Raw genomic sequence first — 24,577 nt, forward strand, 5'->3', positions numbered from 1 at the left:
TGCTCTGCTCTGTTCAGTGTTAACAGTCAGTTGCCTGGGTGTGTTCTCTCTGTGTGCTGCCCCAGCTCTGCAGATCGCTGACACAGCAAACCCTGAGAGAACCCCCGATGACCACAGACTCTGATAAGGTATGAAGGCAACCGGCAAGGTTTATTGCCAAATGAAACACAGTCTCTAGCTCCCTGGATCAGATGGCTACAGTTCTGCCAGTTCGTATGTTCTCCCTGACAATGGACTGGCTCAGTCAGTGGCAGGATTTACCACTACCCCCTAGGCCAGACAAAGACAACTCCTCAGGAGCGCATTCTTATACACAGGTACAAATAGGTTATGCATCACTCCTGACGTGTAGAGGTGCAACCCCTTTATGTGTCAAGGTGCCACCTCTCGCAAAACAACTCTACCATATTTTCCGCCTGCCCCTGTCTTTAGGATAGGTCGGCCTGTTCCTGTTATCTGTGGGGAATGTACTAATACCAGAGTGTTCTGCTACCACCCTGGCTAGGGTGACCACATAGCAACTGTGGAAAAACGGGACGGGGGGGGGGTAATAGGAGCCTATATAAGAAAAGGTCTCCAAAAATGGGACTGTCCCTTTAAAAATGGGATATCTGGTCACCGTAATCCTGGCACATGTCTCCATAACTAGTGCCCAGTACCTTTTAAGTAGGGTGACCAGATGTCCCATTTTTAAAGGGACAGTCCCTTTTTTGGGGACTTTCTCTTATATAGGTGCCTATTACCCCTCACCCCTGACCCATTTTTTCACAGTTGCTATCTGGTCACCCTGCTTTTAGGTATGTGTATTTTTACAACATCAGCCCTCTTCTTGCCAGCTTCTGTGAGCAGGGCCTGCCTCTGGCTCACAGCTGAACTTTGCTTTATGTTAGCAAAGTCTTGACCATTACTTTAGTTCAGGCCTTAGGCTTCATACCAGGCCTCTGATGCAAGAGTTTGACTCAGGGCCTCCTCTTACTACATTCCCCCACTTTTTGCCTTTTTATGGGGAGGATGTTTACCCCTTGTCCAGGAAAAGCACAATGCATGGACTGAAGATAACCCAGTGGGCTAAACACTGTTATGTGGTCACCTCATTTCACCATCCATCCACTCATGCCCCACCTGTCTTTAGTCTGCACATTCCCTTGTATGACTGATAGATTTTATTATGCAATTATTTTTAGTCCCTTATGCTGGGCCTGGGAATGTTAGGCCCGGGACCATGATTGAGGAATGTAGTATTATGACTCAGCCTTAGAGGCACGCCCACATAATTAATATATTTGTAGCGTGTATGGGTGTAGGTGTATAGTATGTATGTGTACATATGACACCACCTTATATCCAAGCATAACTAGATTTTTCCAAGCTGGTGTTGTATTCTGGCCCTTTGACTTTACTGCCACAAAAACACATTCATATTAGACCAGGGGTAGGCAACCTATGGCACAGGTGCTGACGGCAGCACATGAGCTGATTTTCAATGGCACTCACACTGCCCTGGTCCTGGCCACCGGTCCGCAGGGGGGCTCTGTATTTTAATTTAATTTCAAATGAAGCTTCTTAAACATTTTAAAAACCTTATTTACTTACGTACAACAGTAGTTTAGTTCTATATTCTAGACTTATGGAAAGAGACCTTCTAAAAACGTTAAATTCGAGTGAATAAATGAAAACTCAGCACATCACTTCTGAAAGGTTGCCAAGCCCTGTTATAGTGTGTTCCACAGTATTATGTACATGAGAAGTAAAACAGAAATTTGGAGTAGTGACACTACCACTGATGCCTTTATATATAGATGTCTTGTAATTAGTTACTACACAGTACTGCCCATTTATGTTATAGGTTACCCATACTGGTGGTTGTCACCCTCTGGTAAGCTTCACTGGGCAGGAAACAGAAGTGGCTAGCTTCTCTGTTCCATTGTTTGAACTGCTCTGTGATACACCAGCAGTTGACGTAGATCCAGTTGTTTCTTATGGATGCTGTCTTCCAGATAACCTACTGAATGGACAGTAACCAATTTATCAAATATTGCTGTGTCAGGATGTAGTATTGGTATCCAGACTGTCTTGAATAACATGTGCCTTAGTTAGGATGCGGTGTCAGTAACCCAAATTACGACTGGTATTAACCGGAAATTTGTTTACCCAATTTGTATCAGGGGGTAGCCGTGTTAGTCTGGATCTGTAAAAGCAGCAAAGGGTCCTGTGGCACCTTATAAACTAACAGACGTCTGTTAGTCTATAAGGTGCCACAGGACCCTTTGCTGCTTTTACTCAATTTGTAGTTACTGTGTAACTTAATTTCGTTACTAATTTGTTTTTTCCTTGCCTTCATGTTTGCTGCTGTTCATCTGTTGATTTTTACCTGTGCGTTGGTTAAACAGTTTAGCAATGTTATGCTCATTGTAAATGATACGGAACAATAATACAACACTACAACAATAATACAGCAATAATAGTTGCTTTTATGCAGAAGCCAAATTCAAATTAACTGACAGTGATTTCTAGCTGATTGCCAACTGAATAGGGTAGATTGAAGTGTATTTGACCAGGCTCTTAGATACAAAGCACTTCATTTTTCTTTTCTTGATGCTTGGGGGGTGTTTCTTCACTGGATACTGAGATCATCTGGTGTTTTTGTAGTGTGAGATCTTCTGGTGTCTTTGGTCTGTGGGATGCAACTTAAACAACTTTTGTTAGTTAACATAGTAAAGTTTTTTGTGTTTTTTGTTTTCAATAACTCAAACTTAATACAAAGTTCACCTTAGTTTATTTGCAGTGTAATAGGGACAATGTAATAGAGACCAAGTCTTTTATAACACAAGCTATACTTCTGCAATTGTTGAGTAGACATTCATTTTCAGTTGAGGTGCAGTACTAATATTTTATTCTAAATAAAATGCTTAACAGCTAAAATAGATGCTCACAATCTTCTGTGAGAAGGTGTATTGCTTTCCCTTGCTGAGTTTTGGCAAACGAGTTGATAACAGAATTTTTACCAAGCTTTTTAGTTTGAATTTGCTTGTGATACCTATTCCACTTCTGTTAACTGTTTAGAAGCACAAACTTTAATAACCATTGCTTCCCATTAACATAACAAAAGAAGAGCATATAAAATTCAACTAACTATAAAATTTAACTAAATCAAATTTTAAATACAGGTCCATGCAAATACTTTGTGGGTATTAAACGTCCATGATTCTTTGTTTTGTTTGGGAGCCAAAGGTGGAAACCTGTTGAAAATGTGGAAAGTTGTTGAAATGTTTGATCAGCTTTAAAAATAACAATTTATGCATAAACTTTTGCTATCACATTTTTATAACTATATTTAAAAGTGCAAACAAGTTTATAAAAACTCAAACAAGAAATTGACGTTTTGTTAATATTATCTTTAGCTTAATATTGTTTCCCCTTACATTTTTTCTTTGAACAAATAAAAATTAAAAAACAAACCAAAACTGTGATGACTAAAAGAGAATTCTTTTTGTTTGCAATTGCATTTGTTGGTGCAGAAATATGTGTGCATATATTTATAACTGAGACCTTGTTGAGCTTTGAAAAAAATGGCGTTAATAATATTATGATGGTTATACCCCAACCATAATATTAAAATAGTGTGGTCCCTTTTATACATAAAGGGTATCAAATTGATTTTTGTTGCAACAAAATAAAAATAAAAAATGGTCACGTGACACACGCAACATACAATGCAAGACAACATACATGACATACAGGCAAGGACGGATCCAGGTTTTCTGCTGCCCCAAGCAGCGCAAACAAACAAAAAGCCGTGGCAGCACGATCACACCGCTCCACTCTTCGGCAGCAATTCAGCTGCGGGTCCTTCGCTCGGAGAGGGACTGAGGGACCACTGCGGAATTGCCGCCAAAGACCTGGACGTGCTACCCCTATAGCGGCCGGAGGGCCACCCCTTGGTATTGGCCACCCCAAGCACCTGCTTCTTTAGTTGGTGCCTGGAGCCAGCCCTGCATACAGGACAAACTTACAATTAAAAACAAATGGCACCAGAATTCTGTTCATAACTATACAAAATAAGGCAAACAAAACTAAAAAGGGTTAAACAATTTATTACCTTATTTAAAACTTAACAAAAAATGGTAAAAATATATTATTTGCCAAATTTATTGTATTAATTTGGTAACAAGGAATTTTACATTACTTTATACTTAGCAGAGTTTTAAAATGTTATATGAAATAAGAAAAGTCCATGTTTCAAATATTAGTGAGTGGTTAGGATTAGAAGCAGAGTCTGCATTTCTGTTGCTTGGCAACCCTATCTTCAAAAAAGTTAGGAATAATTCCAGCTGTTGCATTCCTGGAAGGTTAAAATAGTTAATTTACTGGATTTATTTAAAGTTTTTACCTTTTTGGCACCTTAAGAGACCAACAAATTTATTTGGGCATAAGCTTTCGTGGCCTAGAACCCACTTAAAGTACAGGCAGCATGAGCAAGTTTAGCAAACTGATAAAGGATATAAAAGAAAACATACGGGTATGTAAACATACTGGTATTTGAGAAAGGAGGTTATATTTTTAGCGGAGTGCAGAGTGTGCTTCTGTGGGTCAAAGCAGTTGGGAAACAGCACCCTGGGTTTTGATCCTGGCTCTGAGATGAGAGTGGGGGTAATTATGTGCTCTTATAAAACCTGAATTTGTCCCCCTCCCATGTCTGTTTTTTGTCTGCATGGAACAGATTGTGGGAGTGCCCCTTTCTCTTGCAGTTAACTGGTTTGGGGCAACTCCATATGTTAATGCATCCATTTTAGGTGTTTAACCTGCTCGGTTTTAGTTTTTGACTTTGAAATTCCTTTGTACTCACTCCTCTGTGATTGAGTCACAGCGCCGATCTTGTAATGTGCTCTGTGAACTGTTCCACTTTTTCCTTCACTTGATTTACCAATTCAGTGAAAGGGTTGGGTGCTACTTTCTCCCCCGTGCACATACTTGTCCCATTCTGACAGGCACCAGTCTAGGACCCTGTTTAGCTTTTACCAGAACCCGGCTTTTACCATAAGGTGGTGGTTGCACTGCGGTGGACCCCGTTTCATCTTTTAATTTTACTAGGGCCACCTTTTTCCATGTCTGTCCCCATTCTTCAGGCATAGGGGAGCTACCTGAAGCCTGCTGTTCACCACCAATATTTATAACAGGGGATGGCACATGTATTTTTGGCAGGTTCCTTGCAGTTGTTTCCAATGTTTTATTCTGGTTTTTTTTTTTTTGTTTTGTTACTGTTACTTGCCCCGCCAGTTTTGAGGCCTGCTGTTTTAACCGTTTAACAGCCATGGATATAGTTTGCAGTAGTCAACATTTCAAGGCTACTGTCTCTGCCGTAGCCTTACAAATTACGTCACGTTTCTTCCCATTATATTTTTTTGAACTCTGGGGGGATTTTCAGGGAGGTTCCCTAGCTTGTGATTTTCTGTCATATTAGATGGCGATTTCTTCAGCAGACAGCTCGCTTAATCACCAGATCAGCGGTTGGGGTCACCAATGTTGTAAGAAGTTATGGGTGTGGTGCTCTGCTCTGTTCTGTGTTGAGAAGTCGGTTACGTGGGTGTGTTCCCTCTGCGTGCTGCCCAGGCTCTGCAGATAGCTGATGCAGCAAACCCCGAGAAAACCCCCGATGACCACAGACTCCAATAAGGTACAAAGGCACCCGGCCAGGTTTATAGCCAAACGAAACAGTCTCAAGCTCCCTGGATCAGATGGCTACAGTTCTGCCAGTGCATATGTGCTCCCTGACAATGGATCGGCTCAGCCAGTGGCGGGATTTATCACTGCCCCCTATGCCAAAGATATCCACTCAGGGCACATTCTTATACACAGATACAAACAAATTACACCTCACTCCTGACGCAACCTCTCTACATGTCAGGGTGCCGCCTCTCACAAAACAACTCTACCATATTACCCTCCTGCCTGTCTTTAGGATAGGTCACCCTGTTCCTGTTATCTGTGGGGAATGTGCTAGTACCGAAGTGTTGTGGTACCATCCTGGCATGTGTTTCCATAACTAGTGCCCAGCAGAGCTATTCTTATCCATATGCAAAGTACCCAGCTGCATAGGCCCCCAGGAAATTTGGGGCACCACATTTTCTGATGCCCTGCACAGTTGCGTGCTGCTCCAGCCCCTGCTCCGCTTCTTCTCCATGGCCCCTGTCCCTGCCCCTGCTCCTCCTCCACCCCACTCCTGCTCCACACCCACCCTCACTCCTCCCCCGATCGCTGCGTCCTCGCTCCTTCCCCTTCCCCCTCCAGCCTCCTGCACGCTGCAAAACAGCTGATTGCGGCAGGCAGGAGGGCAGAGAGGGAGGGAAAAGCGCTGACTGGCAGAGCCTGCCAGTGGGCAGAAGGTGCTGGGAGGAGGGAGAGATGCTGATGGGGGCCTCAGCACCCACCATTTTTTCCCTGTGGGTGCTCCAGCCCTGGAGCACCCACAGAGTTGGCGCCTATGCTGCAGTGTCCTCTTCTTGCCCTCCAGTCATGTTATCAGCGTCTTTTCTCCCTTCCAGGGGTGAAGTATCTCAGTTCAACAGTCCAGCCCCTTCCCCAGTGGCAAGTGGGGGGAGTACCCAGGTCCACCCACAACTCCAGGTCCTGACCCAGGGACCCTGTAGATAGCAGCCTCCTGCTGCAACCCCTTAACTTTGCTCCATGCTGCTTCTATTCTCTGGGCCACTTCCCTACAGCCCCAGCACCTTCTTCGCCCTCGTCTCAGAGTATCCAACCAGCAAGTCCCAGCAGGTCCCTCTTGCTCCCCTTGTCCCTGCCAGCAACTGCTCTGTCCACGGTGCTAACTTTCCTGCAACCTGCTAGGAACACAGTCCTCACTCCTTGGGCTCCCCAGAGCAATTGACTGTCTCTGGCCTTGCAACTCCTTTTATGTGATCCCACTGGACCTTGATCGGCTGCTCTGTGCAGCCTCCCTGCAATTGGCTGCTTCCTGCACTGCCTCACTAGGTTGCGTGGAGGACTCACCTCCACTGCTCCTTTCTGGGGTGGGGTGTGGAGGCCCATAAGGCCTCCATTAACCCCTTCTTCTCTGCTGTGGGGTGAACACCCCATCACAGAGATGGAGATGGAAGGATATGTGGGTGAGTAGATAGGGGATATGGGGATGGGTGGGTGGGTAGCTGGGTTTATGGAGGGATGGATTGCTGAGTAGTTGGGTTCATAGGGAGATGGAGGGATGGGTTGGGCCGGGCCCATAGAGGAATGCAGAGTTAGGGTAGTTGATCCATATGGGTAGTCGGCTCTGTAGGGTGATGGAGGGATGGATAATTGGGTCTCTTGGGCAATGGAGGGATGAATAGTTGGATCTGGGGGTGTGTGGATAGTTGGGTCTGTAGGGGAATGGGAGGATGGATAGTTGGCTTCGTAGGGTGATAGAGGGATGGATGGGTAGCTGGCTCTGTAGAGAGATGGATAGGTAGTTGGGTTCATGAGGGGGGATAGATACATACATAGAGGAGGGTGCAGGGAGATGGATAGACATGTAGATGGATCTGCATGGGGATGGATGGAAGGAAAGAGAAATTGATCTTCTGCATCCCTCCTTGCCACAACTGACTCCCCCTTTGCCCCCTTCCCTGTGACAACCCTCCCGTGGCGAAAGCCCCCTCCCCATCCGTTAGAGAGCACAGGGTACTAGGTGACACTCACCAACAGTGCATGTTTCTGCCTGGCTCAGCCCAGCCTCACTCTGCTTCTCCTAGGAGAGGGCTTCAGCTGGCTCAGAACATGGGCTCAGCTCCACCCAGCTACCAGGGAATGGTGGGGCAGAGACAGCAAGGAAAGGTGGAGGAACAGGGTTAATCACCCTCTAGAGACACCCCTGCTCTGACACTAGCCACTGGCACATGGACACTCAACCCAGAGCCGCTGCCTGGCACAACAATGGGACTGGAAGTCAGGACTCCTGGGTTCTATCCCCAGCTCGGCGTGGGAGAGCGGGGTTTGGGAATCAGGACTCCTTCATTCTATTCTACTTCTCCCCTCCCTACAGTCTCTGGGTTGGTTAATCACAGATCCAGCCCCATGACCAGGTTTGCTATTAACCATCCATGCTGGCCCCCGGGGAACCTTCCGGGAGGTGTCATTTCGGTACAGGGAGAGAGACAGCAACAGTATGGAGAGGGTGCCGCAGGCCGTCATCAACAACCCTGCTGATATCGGGGTCATCGTGGGCTACTTCGTCCTGGTCATCTGCGTAGGGCTCTGGGTAGGTGACCTGGGGACATAGCCCTTTGCCCCCGCCCCTCCCTCCCACCCCGTAACACTGGGCACCAGGGGAAGAAATGGAACAGGATAGAGACCTGAGCCACTCTTCTGGGACCCAGAACCACCAGGCAGAAACTTGGACCCAGAACCAGAACTGACTACCCCAAAATTAGACCTAAAACTTGAGTCCAGGATATCCCCATATACACCTTGCTATCCATCCATCCACCCCTCTATCTATACCCCCATCCCCATATACACACCTATCTATCCATCCATCCCCATATACACCCCTCTATCTATCCACCCATCCCCATGTATGTCCTGCTATCTATTCAGCCATCCACCCATCCCCATATACACCCCTCTATCTATCCATCCACCCACCCATCCCCATAGACACCCCTCTCTCTATCTAATCCATCCATCGTTCCCCATACACCTCCAGCTTTCTATCCATCCCCATACACACCCCTCTATCCATCCTTCATTCCATATACACACCCCTCTTTCTAGCCATCCCTATACAGACCCCTCTGTCTATCCATTCATCCCCCCCCGTACACACCTCTCTCTATCCCTTTGTCTGTTTCCATACACACCTCCCTATGTATCCATCCTGATACCCAACCTTCTATCCATCCAGCCCAAACACAGCCCTGTCTATCTATCTACAACCCCCTCTATCCACATCCAGCCCACTACTCACCCCTCTATCCATCCCCATACACATCCCTCTATCCAGCTGCCTATCCCCATAACACACCCCTCTATCCACCCATCCAGCTGGCTACTCACCCCTCTATCCATCCCCATACACACCCCTCTATCCATCCCCATACACACCCCTCTATCTATCGGTCTCCAGACACACCTTCGCACACACTTATCCATCCATCCACCCCAGAATCAAGCATCACTACCCAGGAACTCAGACTCTGAAACTTGAATTTCCATCTTGACCCTAGCATGTCCCTGTTGCTGGCAGATCCCAGAACCAAAGCCCAGGGCTCAACCCCAGAAATCTGACCCCAGAACCTGAGCTGCAGCCTGGGAAGCCCATACACAGAGCAGCAGGGCTCAGAAGGGCCTGCGGCTGAGACCCACATCCACAGAGGAGTTAGGTGCCCAAGTTCTAGTTTGAGGCTCCCCTGAGATCCACGAAACTCTCACTCAGCTCAAGCCCAACACCTAAGTCATTGTAGTAGAAGTTTCATACTCGCCTGAGTTTCTGCCTCAGGACATGTGAGCTGCTGCCTCCGTCTGGGCACCTGTCTCGCACCTAAGCCCCAGCATGACCCACCGACAAGGCGTTCATGCTACCCACTGGGCTATGCTGATGTGGGACCCCTCAGTCCCTCCTGGTAGAGCTGGTCTGCGGTGGCTGAGTGAAGGAGTGGTTGCATCCGGGGGACTGGCCCCAGGGGTCTCCCACCTCCCAGCTGGGTGTCCCAACCACCAGCCCACAGAGTCCTTCTCAAGCCCTGGCCTGCTTTCTCTCTGGCCCAGGGACTCTTGTTCTTTAAAGCCACCGTGGAGGAGCTGAACCAGGAGAGACCAAGGGAGCCCCCATGTCCAACTATCCTATTATCAGCCTGTGGCTTCTCTTCAGGCAGAGGGGGGAATTGACACAGGAGCTTCCACATCCCAGGCCGAGTGCTCTAAGCACTGGGCTGGAAGTTGTATTCTGGGCACCTCCTCCTGTGGCTGTTTTGCGTGGAGCGAGGCAGTCGCTCAACTCATTCTCACAAGGAACAACGCAGGCACCGAAGCTGCTCGACCCCAGGAGAGGGGTTCCCAGCTCTGGGTTACTGGCAGAGTGAGGCGCTTCTCTGCAGCTTGGACTGAGGGGGTGAACTCCTTGAGAGGGGAGGGACTTAGGACCACCCCATCTCCCATTGTCTGGCTCAGCTGGCTCCCCACCTAGCATGCCTAGCACCCATTCATTATATAGGGAGCCTGGTACCTAGCTCAGGCTTTCTGGATCCCAGTGTTGATCCATAGATTTTCTCGGCACCTAAACATTGTGTTCCCTTGCTGAGCACCATGCCTAAGTCCCTAAATCCTAGAACCCAGCTACCTCATGTGATTGACATGTCTAGAACACAAGTAATTGGCATGACTGATGTACCTAGAACCCAAACCGCTGGGCTCCAAGATGGGGCTGTCCTTGTCCCACCACTCTCATGACATCTCTGTCCCTTTTTCCCCTTACAACTCCCTCTACTCCACCCCAAGAGGGTCCCATCACACAGTGGAAGGACTAGTGGGGCCTCATCCTGGCTGTACAGTTGTTGTTTTTTTGCTCTTCTCAGCTCTTTGATCTCGGCTCCAGATTGGGCAGGGACAGGGGAAGAGGTTGTTAATTATTACTGGGAAGTACATGGTCCAGGAATGCTATGAGGCCTGTAATGAGGTGTAAATTTCAACAGATTAGCAGATTAGTCAGGGAGCAGAAACGTACAGCGTGGGCCCCCTGCATCGCCTTGCCACACAAAGCACCCCGTCCATGGATCCATGGCTTTAATAAGTCACTGTGGACCCTCCAACTCACCAGCCCCACTCACACACAGCCCCGAGGGCGGGAGCCTCCCCCTGCAGCAGGGGTGGCTCAATGATTTTTGCCGCCCCAAGCACAGCAGGCAGGCAGCCTTCGGCGGCGTTTCTGCAGGACATCCGCGGGTCACGTGGATTCAGCCGCGGTTCTGCAGGTGATCTGCCTATCCTGCACATTTGCCATACCGTCCACTGAACTGCCACCGAAACCGCGCGGGACCGGTGGACCTCCCGCAGAAACACCGTCAAAGGCTGCCTGACCGCAGTCCTCACAGCGACCGGCAGGCCGTCCCCCACTTCCCCCGCGGCTTGCCACCCCAGGCACATGCTTGCTGCGCTAGTGCCTAGAGCTGCCCCTGCCCCGCAGACACCTCAGCTTGCTGCCGTACATGGCAAAGCCCCAGAATGGTAGGACACACCAGAACTACTCAGGCAAGACACGTGCACTACAGTGGGATTCCTCACTCAGTGCCAGGTTGGCTCTCAATCGAGGCCTATCTAACCCAGTCTCCAGAAAGGAAAATGTGAGACATACACATCCTTTCCCCCTCCCCTCACCACCCCCGTCTCAACCTGGTCTCTAACAGAGACCCCCTGAAGCCCTGCAGTAGGCGGATGTGTCATCAGTTCTGGCTAGTTTCATCCACTGAAATATTCAGTCCCTCTTTGAATCTTGGCCTCCACAACTTCTGGCGGCGGGGAGTTCCGAAGGCCGATCGCGCCTCGGGTGAAAGTGCATTTCCTGCCTTCTTGTGATTGACTCCAGGAGCTCAATGTATTTAGCATAACCAAGAGCAGGTTAAGGGGTGGGCCGATCCCAGTCTGAACGGACCTCCATAGGGGACAAATCATTAATTCTGGGTTCTTTAGTGGCTGAAGGTCTGACACGCCCCAGTGGCTGGAAGTAGACAAATTCAGACTGGAAATAAGGGGTACATTTTAAAGACTGAGGGGAATTAACCATTGGAACAGCTCACCCAGGGCTGGGCTGATTCACCATCACTGGGAAGTTGTGCTAATAGATCTGCCCCCGTTCAGCCAGGAATGATCTGGGGCAGTTCCCTGGCTTGTGTGACACCAGAGGTCAGACCTGGCTGGCTTGAGAATCTCTGAGCCCCAGGCCGGTCACTCTCCAGAGGAGACTTGGTCCAGCTCTTTGCTCCTTCCCTCGCCCTTCTCTGAGCCTTGCGTCTCCAGCCAGAGCTGGGGGGACTCATCCCGTGGAGGGAGGCAGAGCTGGTTGGGTATCGCTGGAGCTGGTGGAGAAATGCAGCATCCAGCCTCTGGAAAATGCCCTCCTCCCACTCTTGCCCCTGCAGTCCATGTGTCGCACCAACCGGAGCACCATCGGGGGTTATTTCCTGGCTGGTAGAAACATGGTCTGGTGGCCGGTGAGTATTGCAATGGGGGCAGGATAGACAGACAGACAGATATGGGGCTAATCGTCCATCTTGGGAATGGATTCAGAGCTGGGGTTAGGGATGAGGGTTAATACTTGACCCTAGCAGGAGCTGGGGTGAGGATGGGGGGGGGGCAAGGGTTTGACATCAGGGGACCATAGCAAGGAGATGAGGTTGAGTGGCAGAAGGTGGCATTAGGGCCAGTGCCTGGGGGTAGGGACTGGTGTTAGGGTAGTGCCAGGGGACAGGAGGTGGTGTTGGGGCAGTGCCTGGGGGTAGGGGTGGCATTGGGGCAGTGCCTGGGAGTAGGGAATAGCATTAGGAGCACTGCCCAGGGGCATGGGGTGGCATTGGGGTAGTGCCAGGGGACAGGGGGTGGCATTTGGGGCAGTGCCCAGGGCAGGGGTGGCATTAAGAGCACTGCCCAGAGGCAAGGAGTGGCACTAGGACAGTACTCGGTGCATCTATCCATAGCCCAATCCCTCTCCCTCATGCTGTGCGGCAGGTGGGCGCGTCTCTCTTTGCCAGTAACATCGGCAGTGGGCACTTCGTGGGGCTGGCTGGCACCGGTGCCGCCAATGGCCTAGCTGTGGCCGGCTTTGAGTGGAATGTAAGTGATTTTGAGTGCCCGTAACCCCCTCTCCCTCTCTGACCCATCTCCCACTCCCTGACCCTGCTCCGCTCTCCCCACCAGGCTCTCTTCGTGGTTCTCCTCCTTGGATGGCTCTTCGTACCTGTCTACCTCACTGCTGGGGTGAGCATCACACTGGGTATAGGCGGGGGGCTGGGAGCCAGGACTCCTGGGTTCTATCCCCAGCTCTGGGAAGGGGGGTCTGGTGGGTTAGAGCAGGGTGGGGCTGGAAGCCAGGACTCCTGGGTTCTATCCCCAGCTCTGGGAAGGGGGGTCTGGTGGGTTAGAGCAGGGTGGGGCTGGGAGCCAGGACTCCTGAGTTCTATCCCCAGCTCTGGGAAGTGGGGTCTGGTGGGTTAGAGCAGGGTGGGGCTGGAAGCCAGGACTCCTGGGTTCTATCCCCAGCTCTGGGAGGGTTGGGGCAGGGAGGCTGGGAGCCAGGACTCCTGGGTTCCATTCTGTTCTCCCTTTACCTGCAGGTGATCACAATGCCCCAGTATCTGAAGAAGCGATTTGGGGGCCGGCGAATCCGGATCTATCTGTCCGTCCTGTCCCTCTTTCTCTACATCTTCACTAAAATCTCAGTACGTAACTAATCCTCTCCCAGGGGGCGGGGGCACTGGCTGTGGGTGTTGGCACCGGCTTCTCCCAGCAGGGAGTGCTGTGTGCATCGGCCCCGTGCTGAGCCCTCCACCCTGTATCACCCCCCGTAGGTGGACATGTTCTCGGGGGCTGTGTTCATCCAGCAGGCGCTGGGCTGGGATATCTACATCGCTGTCATTGCCCTGCTCATAATTACCACCATATACACTGTGACAGGTAATGGGGCTGCAGCTAGGGGGCCCAGGGGCTGCTCCAGCTGGGCCCGGGGCAGGGAGGGGACCCCAGGTGGGCACCGTTTCACCCCACCCCTCCTTGATCTCCCAGGGGGGCTGGCAGCCCTGATGTACACCGACACCGTGCAAACCTTCGTCATCATTGGGGGAGCCTTCGTCCTCATGGGCTTTGGTGAGTGAGACCCACCCATGCTCCCCCCATGGACAGGGGCAGGAATTGCAGCTGAAAGGAAGTCCCTGGTGCCTCCAGCCCCAGAAGGGGGCGCTACAGGGAGCAGGGCTGGAATGCTGGCAGTGGGGGGCTCACGGTGCCTCCAGCCCCAGAAGGGGGCGCTACAGGGAGCAGGGCTGGGGTGCTGGCTGTGGGGGGCTCCCGGTGACTCCAGCCCCAGCAGGGGGCACTATAGGGAGCAGGGCTGGGGTGCTGGCTGTGGGGGGCTCCCGGTGACTCCAGCCCCAGCAGGGGGCACTATAGGGAGCAGGGCTGGGGTGCTGGCTGTGGGGGGCTCCCGGTGACTCCAGCCCCAGCAGGGGGCACTATAGGGAGCAGGGCTGGGGTGCTGGCTGTGGGGGGCTCCCGGTGACTCCAGCCCCAGAAGGGGGCGTTACAGGGAGCAGGGCTGGGGTGCTGGCTGTGGGGGGCTCCCGGTGACTCCAGCCCTAGCAGGGGGCACTATAGGGAGCAGGGCTGGGGTGCTGGCTGTGGGGGGCTCCCGGTGACTCCAGCCCCAGCAAGGGGCGCTACAGGGAGCAGGGCTGGAGTGCTGGCAGTGGGGGGCTCACGGTGCCTCCAGCCCCAGCAGGGGGCGTTACAGGGAGCAGGGCTGGGGTGCTGGCTGTGGGGGGCTCCCGGTGACTCTAGCCCTAGCAGGGGGCACTATAGGGAGCAGGGCTGGGGTGCTGGCTGTGGGGGGCTCCCGGTGACTCCAGCCCCAGCAAGGGGCGCTACAGGGAGCAGGGCTGGAGTGCTGGCAGTGGGGGGCTCACGGTGCCTCCAGCCCCAGCAGGGGGCACTATAGGGAGCAGGGCTGGGGTGCTGGCTGTGGGGGGCTCCCCGTGACTCCAGCCCCAGAAGGGGGCGCTACAGGGAGCAGGGCTGGGGTGCTGGCTGTGGGGGGCTCCCGGTGACTCCAGCCCCAGCAGGGGGCACTATAGAGAGCAGGGCCGGGGTGCTGGCTGTAAGGGGGGGCGCCCGGTGACTCCAGCCCCAGCAAGGGGCGCTACAGGGAGCAGGGCTGGGGTGCTGGCTGTGGGGGGCTCCCGGTGACTCCAGCCCCAGCAGGGGGCACTATAGGGAGCAGGGCCGGGGTGCTGGCTGTAAGGGGGGGCGCCCAGTGACTCCAGCCCCAGCAAGGGGCGCTACAGGGAGCAGGGCTGGGGTGCTGGCAGTGGGGGGCTCACGGTGCCTCCAGCCCCAGCAGGGGGCACTACAGGGAGCAGGGTAAAGGCGCTGGCTATTGGAGGGGGGGCTCCCAGCTGTGGGGAGCGGCTGCTGCGGCCCCTCTTGGTCACAGTGCTCCCTCTTGGTTGCTTTGCAGCGTTTCATGAGGTGGGGGGCTACCAGGGGCTCTTTGACAAGTACCTGGAGGCCCTTCCCAGCAGCACCCTCTCTCCAGCCCCGGCCCTGTACAACATCTCAGCCACCTGCTACCAGCCCCGCCCCGACGCCTTCCACCTCCTCCGCGACCCCCTGACCGGAGACCTCCCCTGGCCAGCACTAATCTTCGGCCTCACCATCATCTCCACCTGGTACTGGTGCAGCGACCAGGTATGGGAGCAGGGAATGGGGCCCGGGGCCTTTCCCCTCTAGGGGCGCCGGCTCCGCTCCAGCCCCAGGGTGGGGGACTGGCTGGCTCAGGGCATGGGGCCTTTCACTGGGGCGTTCCCTGCTCACAGGTGATTGTGCAACGTTGCCTAGCGGGCAAGAGCCTGACCCACGTCAAAGCTGGCTGCATCCTCTGTGGGTACCTGAAGCTGTTGCCAATGTTCCTCATGGTGATGCCAGGAATGATCAGCCGCATCCTCTACCCAGGTACGGGGCCCCATACCTCACCAGGCAATAGGGACAGCTGGGCACTGCTGCCCCCTGCTGGCAGGATACCAGCTGCCCCATATCTTAGCCCCCTGCCTCCAGGCCTGACCCCCTGCCCCCGCTGACCCCATTTTCTCTCCAGACGAGGTGGCCTGCGTGGTGCCAGAGGACTGCAAGCGGATCTGTGGCACTGAAGTTGGCTGCTCCAACATTGCCTACCCCAAGTTGGTGGTGACTCTCATGCCTGCCGGTAAGCAGTTGGAGCTGGCCCCCAAGACCTTAGTGCATTGCTAGGGTGAGAACGACGGGCTGTGCACTGGGCTGCAGGGAGAAGGCAGGGGGCTCAGCAGGGGGCGCTGTGCTGCGGGCGGGGCAGGGGGGCTCAGCAGGGGTGCTGGGCTGGAGGGAGTGGGCGGGGGCTCAGCAGCAGGGGGTGCTGTGCTGCTGGGGGTGGGCGGGGGGCTCAGCAGGGGGCACCGGACTTCAGAGAGCGGGCTGGAGGTCATCAGGGGGCACCGGCTTACAGAGAGTGGGGGGGCTCAGCAGGGGGTGCTGGGCTACAGGGAGTGGGTGGGGGGCTCAGCAGGGGGCGCCTGGCTGCTGGGGGCGGGCGGGGGGCACAGCAGGGGACGCCGGGCTGCAGGGAGTGGGCAATATGACTCTCTGTCGCCCCCTACAGGTTTGCGGGGGTTGATGCTGGCCGTGATGCTGGCCGCCCTGATGAGCTCCCTGGCCTCCATCTTCAATAGCAGCAGTACCCTATTCACCATGGACATCTACAACCGCCTGCGGCCCCAGGCCAGGAGCAAGGAGCTGCTGATTGTGGGCAGGTGAGGGTGCACTACGGGCACTGTGCAGCAGGGAGTGCTGTTCCTCTGAGCTTGCTGTGGGCCCAGTCAAGCCCTGTCTACCAGCCGGCACTAGGGGGCACTGTGGGCCCAGCCACGCCCCTGCCTCTCACTCTGGTTTCTGGGCAGGGTGTGGATCTTGTGCATGGTGGCCATCAGCATTGCCTGGATCCCAGTGGTGCAGGCGGCACAGAGCGGGCAGCTCTTCGATTACATCCAGTCCATCGCCAGCTACCTGGCGCCACCCATTGCCGCTGTCTTCTTCCTCGCCCTGTTCTTCAAGAGGGTCAACGAGCCCGTGAGTGCCAGGGGACCCAGCCAGTTGGAGATGGGGGGGGTAAGGTGGGGGGGAAGGGACCCAGGTGTCTGGGGATGGAGAGGAAGAGGGGGTGAGGGAGGGGGGAAGGGACCCAAGTGTCCGGAGATGGCAAGAAGGGGGTGGGAGATCAGGGGACCCCAGGTGTCCAGGGATGGACAGGAGGAGAGGGTGAGGGAGGGGGGAAGGGACCCAGGTGTCCGGGGATGGCGAGAAGGGAGCGGGAGATCGGGGGACCCAGGTGTCCGGGAATGGAGAGGAGGAGGGGGTGAGGGAGGGGGGAAGAGACACAGGTGTCCGGGGATGGAGAGGAGGCGGGCGAGCGATGGGCGATCCAGGTGTCTGGGCAGCCAGGGGATGTAGGGGACCCAGGCCAGGCCTCCGGGAAGTGGTGGGGTGAGGGGCCCAGGTGTCCAGGCAATGGAAAGAAAGGGGAGGGGAGGAGGGAGTGGGGGTGCAGGTGTCACTCTCTCTAGAATGAATCAAGGGCTTGAGTCCCAACCTCAGGGCAGGCTGACACCAAAACTCCCCCTGCTATTCAGGTTACTCCCAAGGGACCAGTCACTCACCCCAGCTCAGTCGTACCGCAGATCTCACACCAAAGACAAGGCAGCAGCCAGTCCTGTAATAAACCAGCTGAAGATTTAGTAACTTAGAAGAAACAAGCATGTTAGTAACAAGGGTAAAGCAGGTTAAAGCTACACACACAAATGAGTCTTGGATTCCAGAAGGGGGCAGAAGCATCACTCACAAACAAGCCCTATACCTCCCTAACACAGGCTGAGCACTGGGGACTGGTTACCTAGGCTTGGCATCATAGAATGTCAGGGTTGGAAGGGACCTCAGGAAGTTACCTAGTCCAACCTGTTGCTCAAAGCAGGACCAATCCCCTGACAGATTTTGGCCCCAGATCTCTAAATGACCCCCTCAAGGATTGAACTCACAACCCAGGAGTTAATAGGCTAATACTCAAACCCCTGAGCTATCCTCATAGTCCAAACAACAGAAAGAGCCACCTTGTTCCTGGCAGTGGTTTTTATTCCTTCCCCCAAAGTTTAAGATGGCAGGACAAGGCCTCATGGGCATCTCCTCTTTGGGGCGGGAGGGGGGGATAATTTGCCCTCTGATGCTCCACATTGGTCTGTCTGGTGTTGCTGGGTCTGACTACACAGCAGCTGACACCCGCAGCTGACTCAGGCTTGGGCTGCGGGGCTATTTCATGGCTGTGTAGACAGCCGGGCGCGGCCCAGGCTGTAGGCGCCTGCGGGGTCAGAGGGTCCCGGAGCCTGGGCCCCAACCCAAGCCCAGATGTCTACTGAGTCGGCTGGCACGGGCCAGCGTGGGCGGCTTTTGCCGTGGAGACAGACCCCACAGGCTGGCTTTTGCAGGGCAGGAGCTACCTCCTGTGGCAAACTGGCATTTCACACCTGGTGGTGCTATTTTCCCAGCTGGTGATTTACCGTTACAGAGCAACCCCACAGTATAACCGGGGTACAGAGGAGACAGGTGAGCTCACTGCCTACAGCAATGTACAAACGCCTCAGCGAGTCTAAACGCTAACCCCTCAGACCTAATTTAACAAGGCTAAGACATAGGTGAGCTAGGCTGGGTCCCAGCTGTGCGTGTGTCAGGGGCCGGTTGAGACCTAGGGGCCTTGGCATGAGCTGACACTTGGTCTGCTGGTGTCCACAGCAGGCAGCAGATGGAGCAGGGGGTGGGGGAGGAGGGGATCCAGGCAATGGGAAGGGAGGGGAGGAGTGTGGGGAATGGGGACCCAGTGTCTGGGCAGTGGGAGGATGGGGGAGGAAGGGAGCATGTGGGGGACTCAAGTACCAGGCACAGGGAGGATGGTGGAGAGAGTGTGGGGGACCCGGGCATCTGGGTAGCAGGAGAACAGGGGAGGGTGGAGGGAGTGGGGTAACCCACATCCCGGCAGTGGGATAATGAGCGAGGACCCAGAAGCCCAGATGACCTCCCCCGTCTTTCTCCACATAGGGCGCGTTCTGGGGGCTAATCGGGGGGCTGCTGATGGGCCTGGCCCGTCTGCTGCCTGAATTCGCCTACGGCACAGGCAGCTGCATCTTCCCCAGCGCCTGCCCAAGACTTATCTGCGGGGTGCACTACCTGTACTTCGCCATCATCCTCTTCCTTGCCAGCGTCGTCCTGGTGGTGGGGGTATCGCTTTGCACCCCGCCCATCCCCGACAAGCACGTGAGCAACTCTTGGGAGGGGGGAAAGGGGATGGGACCCAGGCATCCGGGACAGCTGTGCAGGATGCTCACCCCTAGGAGGGAAAGACCAGGGTGGGGAAGTGTCCAGGACAGTAGTGCAGGGTGCTCACCCCTAGGGCGAGAGAGCAGGACAGGGAATGGGACCCAGGTGTCTGGGACAGCAGTGCAGGGCACTCGCCCCTGGGGGAGAGAGCAGGACAGGGAATGGGACCCAGGTGTCCGCGACAGCAGTGCAGGGCACTCCCCCCTGGTGGGAGAGAGCAGGACAGGGAATGGGACCCAGGTGTCCGCGACAGCAGTGCAGGGCACTCGCCCCTGGTGGGAGAGAGCAGGACAGGGAATGGGACCCAGGTGTCTGGGACAGCAGTGCAGGGCACTCCCCCCTGGTGGGAGAGAGCAGGACAGGGAATGGGACCCAGGTGTCCGGGACAGCAGTGCAGGGCACTTGCCCCTGGTGGGAGAGAACAGGACAGGGAATGGGACCCAGGTGTCCGGGACAGCAGTGCAGGGCACTCCCCCCTGGTGGGAGAGAGCAGGACAGGGAATGGGACCCAGGTGTCCGGGACAGCAGCGCAGGGCACTCACCCCTAGGGGGAGAGAGCAGGACAGGGAATGGGACCCAGGTGTCCGGGACAGCAGTGCAGGGCACTCCCCCCTGGTGGGAGAGAGCAGGACAGGGAATGGGACCCAGGTGTCTGGGACAGCAGTGCAGGGCACTTGCCCCTGGTGGGAGAGAACAGGACAGGGAATGGGACCCAGGTGTCCGGGACAGCAGTGCAGGGCACTCGCCCCTGGTGGGAGAGAGCAGGACAGGGAATGGGACCCAGGTGTCCGCGACAGCAGTGCAGGGCACTCACCCCTGGTGGGAGAGAGCAGGACAGGGAATGGGACCCGGTGTCTGGGACAGCAGCGCAGGGCACTCGCCCCTGGTGGGAGAGAGCAGGACAGGGAATGGGACCCAGGCGTCCGGGACAGCAGCGCAGGGCACTCGCCCCTGGTGGGAGAGAGCAGGACAGGGAATGGGACCCAGGTGTCTGGGACAGCAGTGCAGGGCACTCGCCCCTAGGGGGAGGGAGCAGGCCGGGGAATGGGACCCAGGCGTCCCAGTGCAGAGTGCTCACCCTGTGCCCCCTCTCCCCAGCTACACCGCCTGGTGTTCAGCCTGCGTCACAGCAAAGAGGAGCGCGTGGAGCTGGACACGGAGGAGGAGGAGGAGGAGGAGAGAAGGAGGCAGGAAACGAGGCAGCAACAGGGAGTGGCTGCGAACGGGGCTGTGGAGCACGTGCTGGAGGTGGAAGGTGGGGCTCACCGGGAGCCACTGGGCTGCAGGGGGCTCGGCAGGGGGCGCCGGGCTGCAGGGGGATGGGCGGGGGGCTCACTGGGCTGCAGGGGGCTCGGCAGGGGGCGCCTGTGCTGAAGTGGGGTGGGCGGGGGACTCGGCGGGGGTGAGCCGGGCTGCAGGGGGATGGGCGGGGGGTGCTGTGCTGAAGGGGGATGGGCGGGGGGCTCGGCGGAGGTGAGCCGGGCTGCAGGGGGATGGGCGGGGGGTGCTGTGCTGAAGGGGGGTTGGCAGGGGGCTCGGCGGGGGTGAGCCGGGCTGCAGGGGGATGGGTGGGGGGTGCTGTGCTGAAGGGGGATGGGCGGGGGGCTCTGCGGGGTGAGCCGGGCTGCAGGGGGATGGGCGGGGGATGCTGTGCTAAAGGGGGGTTGGCGGGGGGCTCGGCGGGGGTGAGCCGGGCTGCAGGGGGATGGGCGGGGGGGTGCTGTGCTGAAGGGGGATGGGCGGGGGCTCGGCGGGGGTGAGCCGGGCTGCAGGGGGAGGGGCGGGGGGTGCTGTGCTGAAGGGGGATGGGCGGGGGGCTCGGCGGGGGTGAGCCGGGCTGCAGGGGGATGGGCGGGGGGTGCTGTGCTAAAGGGGGGTTGGCGGGGGGCTCGGCGGGGGTGAGCCGGGCTGCAGGGGGATGGGCGGGGGGTGCTGTGCTGAAGGGGGGTTGGCGGGGGGCTCGGCGGGGGTGAGCTGTGCTGAAGGGGGGTGGGCGGGGGGCTCGGCGGGGGTGAGCCGGGCTGCAGGGGATGGGCGGGGGGTGCTGTGCGGAAGGGGGGTTGGCGGGGGGCTCGGCGGGGGTGAGCCGGGCTGCAGGGGGATGGGCCGGGGGTGCTGTGCTGAAGGGGGGTGGGCGGGGGGCTCGGCGGGGGTGAGCCGGGCTGCAGGGGGATGGGCGGGGGGTGCTGTGCTGAAGGGGGGTGGGCGGGGGGCTCGGCGGGGTGAGCCGGGCTGCAGGGGGATGGGCGGGGGGTGCTGTGCTGAAGGGGGATGGGCGGGGGGCTCGGCGGGGGTGAGCCGGGCTGCAGGGGGATGGGCGGGGGTGCTGTGCTGAAGGGGGGCGGGCGGGGGGCTCGGCGGGGGTGAGCCGGGCTGCAGGGGGGTGGGCGGGGGGCTCGGCGGAGGTGAGCCGGGCTGCAGGGGGATGGGCGGGGGGTGCTGTGCTGAAGGGGGGTGGGCGGGGGGCTCGGCGGGGGTGAGCCGGGCTGCAGGGGGATGGGCGGGGGGTGCTGTGCTGAAGGGGGGTGGGCGGGGGACTCGGCGGGGGTGAGCCGGGCTGCAGGGGGATGGGCGGGGGGTGCTGTGCTGAAGGGGGATGGGCGGGGGGCTCGGCGGAGGTGAGCCGGGCTGCAGGGGATGGGCGGGGGTTGCTGTGCTGAAGGGGGTTGGCAGGGGGCTCGGCGGGGGTGAGCCGGGCTGCAGGGGGATGGGTGGGGGGTGCTGTGCTGAAGGGGGATGGGCGGGGGGCTCTGCGGGGTGAGCCGGGCTGCAGGGGGATGGGCGGGGGGTGCTGTGCTAAAGGGGGGTTGGCGGGGGGCTCGGCGGGGGGTGCTGTGCTGAAGGGGGATGGGCGGGGGGCTCGGCGGGGGTGAGCCGGGCTGCAGGGGGATGGGCGGGGGGTGCTGTGCTGAAGGGGGATGGGCGGGGGGCTCGGCGGGGGTGAGCCGGGCTGCAGGGGGATGGGCGGGGGGTGCTGTGCTAAAGGGGGGTTGGCGGGGGGCTCGGCGGGGGTGAGCCGGGCTGCAGGGGGATGGGCGGGGGGTGCTGTGCTGAAGGGGGGTTGGCGGGGGGCTCGGCGGGGGTGAGCTGTGCTGAAGGGGGGTGGGCGGGGGGCTCGGCGGGGGTGAGCCGGGCTGCAGGGGATGGGCGGGGGGGTGCTGTGCGGAAGGGGGGTTGGCGGGGGGCTCGGCGGGGGTGAGCCGGGCTGCAGGGGGATGGGCCGGGGGTGCTGTGCTGAAGGGGGGTGGGCGGGGGGCTCGGCGGGGGTGAGCCGGGCTGCAGGGGGATGGGCGGGGGGTGCTGTGCTGAAGGGGGGTGGGCGGGGGGCTCGGCGGGGGTGAGCCGGGCTGCAGGGGGATGGGCGGGGGTGCTGTGCTGAAGGGGGGGGGGGGGGGGGCCTGGGGGGGGTTGAGCCGGGCTGCAGGGGGGTGGGCGGGGGGCTCGGCGGAGGTGAGCCGGGCTGCAGGGGGATGGGCGGGGGGTGCTGTGCTGAAGGGGGGTGGGCGGGGGGCTCGGCGGGGGTGAGCCGGGCTGCAGGGGGATGGGCGGGGGGTACTGTGCTGAAGAGGGGTGGGCGGGGGGCTCGGCGGGTGTGAGCCGGGCTGCAGGGGGATGGGCGGGGGGTGCTGTGCTGAAGGGGGATGGGCGGGGGGCTCGGCGGGGGTGAGCCGGGCTGCGGGGGGTGCTGTGCTAAAGGGGGGCTGGCGGGGGGCTCGGCGGAGGTGAGCCGGGCTGCAGGGGGATGGGCGGGGGGTCCTGTGTTAAAGGGGGGTTGGCGGGGGGCTCGGCGGAGGTGAGCCGGGCTGCAGGGGGATGGGCGGGGGGCTCGGCGGGGGTGAGCCGGGCTGCAGGGGGATGGGCGGGGGGCTCTGCGGGGTGAGCCGGGCTGCAGGGACTGGGTTGGGGGCTCGGCAGGGGGCGCTGTTCACTCTCTTTCTGCCGCCAGGCCCCCCGGCTGGTCAGCCCCAGGGCAGCGTGGGGCGCTGCATGGCCTGGCTCTGCAGCCTGGGGGGTGCACCGCAGCGGGCACCGGAGCCGGGTGTGGAGCGGCTGCCAGACATCACGGAGCACCCGACCTGGAGCCGGGTCGTCAACCTCAACGCCATCGCCATGATGGCCCTCGCCCTCTTCCTGTGGGGCTATTACGCCTGAGCCGCTGCAATGGGGAGCCCCACCGCGGGGAGCCCTCCCACCTCTGCCACGGGGCTCCCAGGCCGCCTCCCACCTCAGCCCCCCACTGCGGCCAAATAAACCCTCTTTCCTCTAGCCCCTCCCCGTGCCCTCTATTCAATGGGGCCTCTCCCTGTTGTGGGGTCCCCTCTGCCCTATGCCATGTGCACCTCCCCCTCCCCCAAGGTATTTTCTGGGGGCTCCCCTTCCCCCCAACCCCAGTGCAGAGACCACAGGAAGAGGGAGGAAACGGGAGGGGGGCAGCAGAGCCCCCAGCCCTCACCGACCACCAGCCCGGCCTCCCACCAGCCCCATGAAACTCAGGCTGGGAAGAGTGTGGAGGGAAAGCAATAGACAAATAAATGAATGGGAAACTCCAGCCTGTGGCTGCTTTTCTGGGCTGGAGCCGGCGCCCCCTAGAGGGGAAAGGCCCCAGGTCCCTTTCCCCACCCCCTGAGCCAGCCAATCCCCTGGCCCAGGGCCAGGTCGGCGCCAGCGCCCCCTACAGGGGAAAGGCCCCAAGTCCCGTCTCCCACCCTGAGCCAGCCAATCCTGTAGCCCAGAGCCAGATTGAAGCCAGCACCCCCTAGAGGAGAAAGGCCCCAAATCCCTTTCCCCACCCCCTGAGCCAGCCAATCCCCTAGCCCAGAGCCAGATTGGAGCCGGCGCCCCCTAGAGGAGAAAGGCCCCAAATCCCCTTCCCCACCCCCTGAGCCAGCCAATCCCCTAGCCCAGAGCCAGATTGGAGCCGGCGCCCCCTAGAGGCGCAAACACACACAAACATACAAACAGACTATATATGAAAATAGAGGGGGAAGGCCCCAGGTCCCATTCCCAGCCAGCCAATCCCCTAGCCCAGGGCCAGATTGGAGTTGGCGCCCCCTAGAGGGGAAAGTCCCCAGGTCCCATCCCCCACGCCCTGAGCCAGCCAATCCTGTAGCCCAGGGCCAGATCGAAGCCAGCACCCCCTAGAGGGGAAACGCCCTAGGTCCCATCCCTTACCCCGAGCCAGCCAATCCCCTAGCCCAGGGCCAGATTGGAACCGGCGCCCACTAGAGGGGAAAGGCCCCATGTCCCATCCCCCATTCCCTGAGCCAGCCAATCCCCTAGCCCAGGGCCAGATTGGAGCTGGTGCTCCCTAGAGGGGAAAGGCCCCAGGTCCCATCCCCCATCCCATAAACCAGCCAATCCCCTAGCCCAGACCCAGATTGAATCCAGCGCCCCCTAGAGGGGAAAGGCCCCATTTCCCTTTCCCCACCCCCTG

The 24,577-nt window shown here is 58.0% G+C and overlaps 1 protein-coding gene and 1 long non-coding RNA gene across 4 annotated transcripts; one reads left to right on the forward strand and one right to left on the reverse strand.

Annotated features, from left to right (window-relative positions):
• Window positions 1-2,451: 2,451 nt before the first annotated feature.
• Window positions 2,452-19,080, reverse strand: LOC115651495. Of its 2 annotated transcripts, none has more exons than XR_004000362.1 (2): window positions 18,994-19,080; window positions 2,452-3,239 (listed from the first exon to the last, which is right to left on the reverse strand). It is a non-coding gene; the product is annotated as an uncharacterized LOC115651495 (long non-coding RNA). The 2 variants fall into 2 exon arrangements; XR_004000361.1 differs by lacking the exon at window positions 18,994-19,080 and adding an exon at window positions 5,498-6,162.
• On the forward strand, window positions 6,547-23,692 carry SLC5A2 (solute carrier family 5 member 2). 2 transcript variants are annotated; one of them, XM_030562374.1, is made up of 15 exons: window positions 6,547-8,251; window positions 12,126-12,197; window positions 12,712-12,816; window positions 12,901-12,960; window positions 13,317-13,421; window positions 13,551-13,656; window positions 13,765-13,845; window positions 15,212-15,441; window positions 15,570-15,705; window positions 15,848-15,955; window positions 16,385-16,535; window positions 16,683-16,851; window positions 18,865-19,080; window positions 20,242-20,398; window positions 23,090-23,692. In XM_030562374.1, the coding sequence occupies exons 1-15, from the start codon at window positions 8,159-8,161 to the stop codon at window positions 23,293-23,295; spliced, it is 1,995 nt and encodes a 664-aa protein (XP_030418234.1). In that variant the 5' UTR covers window positions 6,547-8,158; the 3' UTR covers window positions 23,296-23,692. The 2 variants fall into 2 exon arrangements, with proteins under 2 accessions (XP_030418234.1, XP_030418233.1); XM_030562373.1 differs by having other exon boundaries at window positions 13,551-13,845.
• The last annotated feature ends 885 nt before the right edge of the window (window positions 23,693-24,577 follow it).

The sequence above is a fragment of the Gopherus evgoodei genome, chromosome 4 (genome assembly GCF_007399415.2).
Source record: "Gopherus evgoodei ecotype Sinaloan lineage chromosome 4, rGopEvg1_v1.p, whole genome shotgun sequence".
Lineage (NCBI taxonomy): Eukaryota > Metazoa > Chordata > Testudines > Testudinidae > Gopherus > Gopherus evgoodei.

Excerpts from the sequence above, each read along its gene's own strand:
- SLC5A2 (XM_030562373.1), top strand. The coding sequence starts at position 8,159 with ATGGAGAGGGTGCCGCAGGCCGTCATCAACAACCCTGCTGATATCGGG. Across the intron at positions 8,252-12,125 it reads TCATCTGCGTAGGGCTCTGG|TCCATGTGTCGCACCAACCG; the intron begins GTAGGTGACCTG and ends TTGCCCCTGCAG. Across the intron at positions 13,422-13,550 it reads ACATCTTCACTAAAATCTCA|GTGGACATGTTCTCGGGGGC; the intron begins GTACGTAACTAA and ends CACCCCCCGTAG.